The sequence below is a fragment of the Nannospalax galili genome, unplaced genomic scaffold (genome assembly GCF_000622305.1).
Source record: "Nannospalax galili isolate Female #2095 unplaced genomic scaffold, S.galili_v1.0 scaffold120, whole genome shotgun sequence".
Classification (NCBI taxonomy): domain Eukaryota; kingdom Metazoa; phylum Chordata; class Mammalia; order Rodentia; family Spalacidae; genus Nannospalax; species Nannospalax galili.
Window position 1 is genome coordinate 5,449,674 of NW_008350324.1, and position 6,000 is coordinate 5,455,673.

At 41.0% G+C, this 6,000-nt stretch overlaps 1 protein-coding gene across 4 annotated transcripts in view; it reads right to left on the reverse strand.

Moving 5' to 3' along the window:
* The window catches only part of Mapkapk5 (MAPK activated protein kinase 5), a 34,234-nt gene that overhangs the window by 3,891 nt on the left and 24,343 nt on the right, over positions 1 to 6,000 (reverse strand). For 2 of the 4 annotated variants that reach the window (XM_008847521.3, XM_008847520.3), the window contains exons 11-12: positions 510 to 640; positions 139 to 251 (exon numbers count right to left, since the gene is read on the reverse strand). In XM_008847521.3, coding sequence (XP_008845743.1) covers positions 139 to 251; positions 510 to 640 — 244 coding nt within the window. Of the gene's footprint in view, positions 1 to 132; positions 252 to 509; positions 641 to 6,000 lie in introns of all 4 variants that reach the window. The other 2 variants (XM_008847519.3, XM_008847518.3) reach the window with 1 other exon arrangement.

The window sequence follows — 6,000 nt, forward strand, 5'->3', positions numbered from 1 at the left end:
ACTACTAATATACTTATTGTAACACTGAGATAAAACAGACCATTACAGAGTAAACCACTCCTGTCATGTGCACACCCATGTGTGCTCACACACAAAAACACACACATGCAGAACATTAGGAAGTGGCATGACCTTTACCAGCCTGGGGAAGGATACACTGGGCAATGACATCTCGAAGCTTTTCCAAGGCAACATTTGAATCCTCAGCTCCATTCTCATCATGGATATAAACACCATCCTTGGGCTTCGTGCTTTACAAGTTTAGGGAGAGATAATGGATGGCAAGGTAAGACCTCAGAACCCAACTCTGGGTTATTAACTTCAAATACAAGAATCCAGATTTTTCAGAAAAATAATTAGAGGGCATCCAACTTCTCTATTTGTCATTTAAAGAGTATATACTATCTACCATCTGCAGAAAAAAGGCAGATCTGTGGCTGAATTTTCAGCCCCCCCCCCAACACTCAACCATGCCTGCCATGAAGAATCAAAGAAATAAGCTCACTTACCCAAGTAACTTCCTCTTTCTCAGAATGGGGTTGTTCACTGAGTGTAGAGGTTTGAGGCTGACTTTGAGGTCCTGGATTCTCATGTTAGCCAGCTGTTCTGCATGAGCCTGTTGAATTCCTGCAACCACTGCCTGGATGTAAACACTGTCATCAATTATTTTTGGTTTTTTGGCTTTTTTTTTTTTTTTTTTTTTTTTTTTTTTTTTTTTTTTTTTTTTTGGCTTTTTTTTTTTTTTTTTTTTTTTGGTCTTTTTGAGACAGGGTCTCCCTGTAGCCCCAGCTGTCCTGGAACTCACTATGTAGACCAGGCTGGCCTAGAACTCACAGAGATCCATCTGCCTCTGCCTCCCGAGTGCTGGGATTAAAGGCGTGTACCACCACGCCTGGTAGCTTTTTTATTTTTTAAATAAAGTCTCGCTATGTTGCTCAGGCCAGTCTTGAACTCCTAAACTCAAGTGATTCTCTGAACTCAGCTGCCTGAGTAAGTGCTGGGACTAGAGGCATGTCACCCTATGCCTGGCTTGTCAGCAAGTTTTTACATTTGTTGCGGGGCATCTGAAAAGCCAATCTAAGAAAAAGGAGAAGGCTAAAGTATTCAGTATTTTACACTTATGTTGATGGGATACAAATTTTGATAAGGCAGAGGACTCTTCCTCTGGATCAGCGAGGCCCAGAGAACACCAGGCCACCCAGATGCCACATACCACCTAGCCTTCTTCCCCGGCAATTGGAAGAGAAATTAAAGTAAAATATACTAATGGGGGCTAAAGAGATGGCTGAGGTTAGAAGCATGTATTACTCTTACAAAGGATCAAGTTCAGTTCCAGGCACCCATTTCAGGCAGCTCACAAGAGTCTATAACTCCTGCTCCAAGGATCTGACACTTTCTCTGGTCTCCATGGGCCTTTGCACTCATGTGCACACAACCACATGCACATGCGTGTGCGTGCGCACACACACACACACACGTGCGCACTGCTTAGACACTGATGAGAAAAAGTGTGAGAGAGGCATGTAACAGCTCAGAGGAGGCTGATCAGCTACTGAAGACTTGACATTTACTAACTGCCCCACTCCTTGTAGATAGTCACCTCAACCCTGATGTCCCAGAAGCCAGACCAGTGCCAAAGGGAGCAAGGCGAAGCCAAAGGAACAGACTCTCATGACACAAGGCTATATCCTGATGCTAGTCATGTAGCTAACAATGGAAGACAACAATCACAGAGACTGAAATTCTCTTTAATTAAACTTGTACCTTTGTGACCAGGTATGCTCTACCACATATAGACCAAAGAGAATGACTTGCAGGAACGAAATGATCCTATTTTTTTTAATTTAAAAAAGAACTTATGGGCTGGAAAGATGGCTCAAAGGATAAAGATGCTGGGGCCTGAGAACCTAAGTTTGGTCCCTGGGACCCACATGGTGGAAGGAGGGACCAACTCCTGCATATTGTCCTCTGACATCCACCTACAGGACATGGCACATGCATACCCACACACATACACAAAACAGATTCAAATAATAAAGGAGGAATGCTAAGCCTTAAAAAAAAAAAAAAGGCAAACTGTGTGCTTGTGTGCTGGTATGTCCGGGAAAAGATAAAGGCTATATTAAGCCATGGAGCAGCTCACTGTGAAGAGTGAGCTACATAGCAGAGAATGGGGAGTTTCATCTTTTATTTTAGTAATTCTTTATTTTTTAAATTATAGAAGCAATTTTTTTTTCCCTTTTTGGTATTTTTGAGACAGGGTCTCCCTATAGCCCCAGGTGTCCTAGAACTCACTATGTAGACTAGGCTGACCTTGAACTCAGAGAGATCCACCTGCCTCTGCCTCCCCAGTGCTGAGATTAAAGGCATGTGCCACCCACCCAGCTAACAACAAAATTTCACAGCTTTCAATGGTTCCTTAGTGAGAGTGCAAAGAGATAAAGGATGAGTTTAAACTCATTTAAGGACACTGGTCACAGCCAGCCCTAGACACATCCTAGGCACCCTGAATCCATCTCCTCATCAGTAATGATCCAACCCAAAAGATGAAAATAACCCAAGGTCATGAGCTAAGGCTCCGAGGTAGGGCTTGGATGGACACTATTGAACATCTGTATATAAGACCATGTTTCCTTCTGTACTTTCAAAGAATACTTACAAGCTACAATATCATTTACTAGATCTGGAAATCACTCTTTTTCATTAACAAGCATCATCATAATGGCTGGGTGTGATGATGCATGCCTTTCCCAGGCAGGGGCAGGGTCTGTGAGTTCCAGGCCAGCCTGGTGTACATAAGTGAGTTCCAGGCCAGGTAGAGCTACAGGGAGACCCTGTCTCAAAAAGACAATCCCCGCCCCTGCCAATAAAAAGTCTGCATAATCAGACTTGGTGTCATTGTGTACTGCTTTGTTATTTTCACCTCAAGAGTTTTATGTATTCCAGGCTGACCTGAAACTTGCTTTTAGCCAAGGATGATATTAAGCTTATACTCTTTCTGCCTCCACCTCCCAAGTGCTGGGATTTACAGGTATGTGTCATCACACAAGGTTATTCAGTGCTGGGGATCAAACCCAGAGCTTCATCATGTGAGGTAAGGGAGCTACATTATATAGATTTTTCAGTAACTCCAGAAAGCAATGTTATTTCCTCATTTCTAAGATAAAGAAATACCATACTGTAACTTCCATGTCTGACAACAGGATCTAAGTAACCTTTTTGGACTTTAACAAACTTTTTCTGGACTGGACAACTGGCACATATTTAAACCAAGAAAATAACTACCCAGAAATCTAAGAGATGGCAGAAAATTCTCTTTCAACTAGCTCTCTTTGGTTTCCAAAGTTCCAATTAGCATCTGTTTTTCACCATTCACTTACACTTTTTCAAACTCCAGCCTTATTCTTTTGAAGCTGCTGAGAATCAACTCTGTCACTGCCCTTACCTCTCAGTGCAACATTCTTGTCCTATACTACACATCTCATTTGTGTGAATGTCCCTCTGCAACCTCAAATATTAAAATTCATCTTACCTAAACCAGTCACTTTCCTGATTTCCCTGTTTGTCAACAGTATCCACTATCTCCTTAGGTCTACTACTCAGTCACCAAACTTTTTTTTTCACATATATTGAGCTTATTCATTTATCGCCATTTCATTGTTCCTAGAGCTACTCCTCAGAAGCAGGTTGGCAAATGTGCAAATATAACTTACCATACCTAAATCCATTCCCAGTGGCAAAGCTCTCTAAGAAAACAACCATGGCTTAGCAGATTGCCTGAGAGTGCCTAGATCTTGCCTCCCCTTGGGTGAGCTTCCCAAATTGTACCCTGCCCAACCCGACACTGGGACCATGTGTGGCCTCTCTCACTTCCTCAGGGCTAGACTTCTCTGCCCTACAGTAGGAGCCTAGACCTTAGCAGACTGCCTGAGAGGACATGGATCCAGCCTCCACATAGTGGTGAGCTTCCCCAGATTGCACTGTGCCCAACACCCTATACTGGGAACACCTACAGTCTATCCCACCACCCCAGGTCTAGGTTTCTCTACCCTTTAGTACAGGCCCAAACATTTGCAAACTGCCTTAGTGCACCTAAATCAGGGCTCCCCTTAGCCAGCTTCTCAAATTGTGTTGTGATGGCCCATTTGTAGGGCCATCTATGGATTTGTAGGGCCAAACTATGGGAGAAATCCTGAAAGTACCTGACTAGAGCCTGAGTAGCTGGACTGAAGCCATCTGTTCACTCCAATATAAAATCTGAGAGAACCCAAAGCCTAGACCAACCAGCTTTACATAGCCAATAAGAAAACATCCAAGGCACACCAATTATACAAACAGAAGCAGACTTCAACCCAACAAAGGAAGGCTTGAGTTTTACACCAGAATCACAAACAAAAGAAATCCATATGCCAAAATCACAATGGAAAAATAATAACATAGAAAACCAAAACAGAATGCTCCCACCAAATTCCACCAGTCCTATGTAAGAGCTCTATAAGGAGAAGCCCCTAGAGAGAACCCAGAACACAAAATTTAAAAGAGCAATAATAAGCCAGAAATGGTGGCATATGACTTTAATCCCAGCACTTGGGAAGCAGAGACAGGCAGATCTCTGTGAGTTCAAGGCTAGCCTAGTCTACATAGTGAGTTCCAGGACAGCTGGGGATATAGAGACACCTGGTTTCTAAAAGACACCCCTCCCCCCAAAAAAAGGCCCAGGCCCAGATGGATTTACAGCAGAATTCTAACAGACATTTAAAGAAGGTCTAGAACGAATACTACTTGAAATTATTCAGTGATAGAAACAAGAGGGACTCTCAAATTCCTTCAATGAAGCCAGCATCACTTTAATAACAAAACCAGGTAAAGATACAATAACCAAAAAGAAAACTATAGACCCATATCCTTAATGAACATAGATGCAAAAATCTTCAACAAAATACTGCAAACTGCTTACAGACACACATCAAAAAGATGATCCACCATGATCAAGTCAGCTTTATTCCAAAGACGCAGGGATGGTTCAATAAACACAAGTCAATAAACGTCATCAACCATATAAATGGACACAGAGACAAAAACCACATCATCATCTCAATAGATGCAGAAAGGGTCTTTGACAAAATTCACCATGCATTCAGGATAAAAATCCTAAAGGGAATTGGACTAGAGGGAACATATTATGAGGTATGAGGAACATATCTCAATATAATTAAAGCTATATACAAAAGCCTACAGCCAACATCATTCTAAATGGAGAAAAACTAGAAGCATTCCCATTAAAATCAGGAACCATATAAGGATGTCCACTATCTCTACTCCTTTTCAATAAAATGCTTGAAACTCTGGCTAGAGCAATAAGACAAGAGAAGGAAATTAAAGGAATACTAATTGGAAAAGAAGAGGTCAAATTATCCCTTTTGCAGATGATATGATACTATATCTAAGAGATCCCCAAAATTCCACCAGAAAACTAGAACTGATCAACACTTTCAGTGAAATGTCAGGTTACAAAAATAATCTACAAAAATAAGCAGCCTTTCTTTATAACAATAACAAGCAATGGGAGAAAGAATAAAAGGAAACACTCTCATTCACAATAGCCTCAAATAAAATTAAGTATCTTAGAATAAACCTGACCAAAGACATCAAAGATCTCTACAATGAACATTTTAAATCTTCAAAGAAAGAGTTTAAGAAAAAAATCACCAGTGACACATCTGACAGAGGTTTAACATCTAAAGTATATAGCTAAGAAGCATCTTAAAGAGTTCAACATTGTTAGTAATTAGGGAAATGCAAATTAAAACCACATTAGGATTTTACCTTACCCATCAGACTGGCTAAGATCAAGAGAACAAATGATACCAAATACTGGCATGGATGTGGAGAAAGGGGAACGCTTATTCACTGCTAGTGGGATAGCAAACCGTGCAACCCCTATAGAAAGCAGTGTGGAAAACTCTCAAAAAAAAAAAAAAAAAAAAAAAAAAAAAAAAA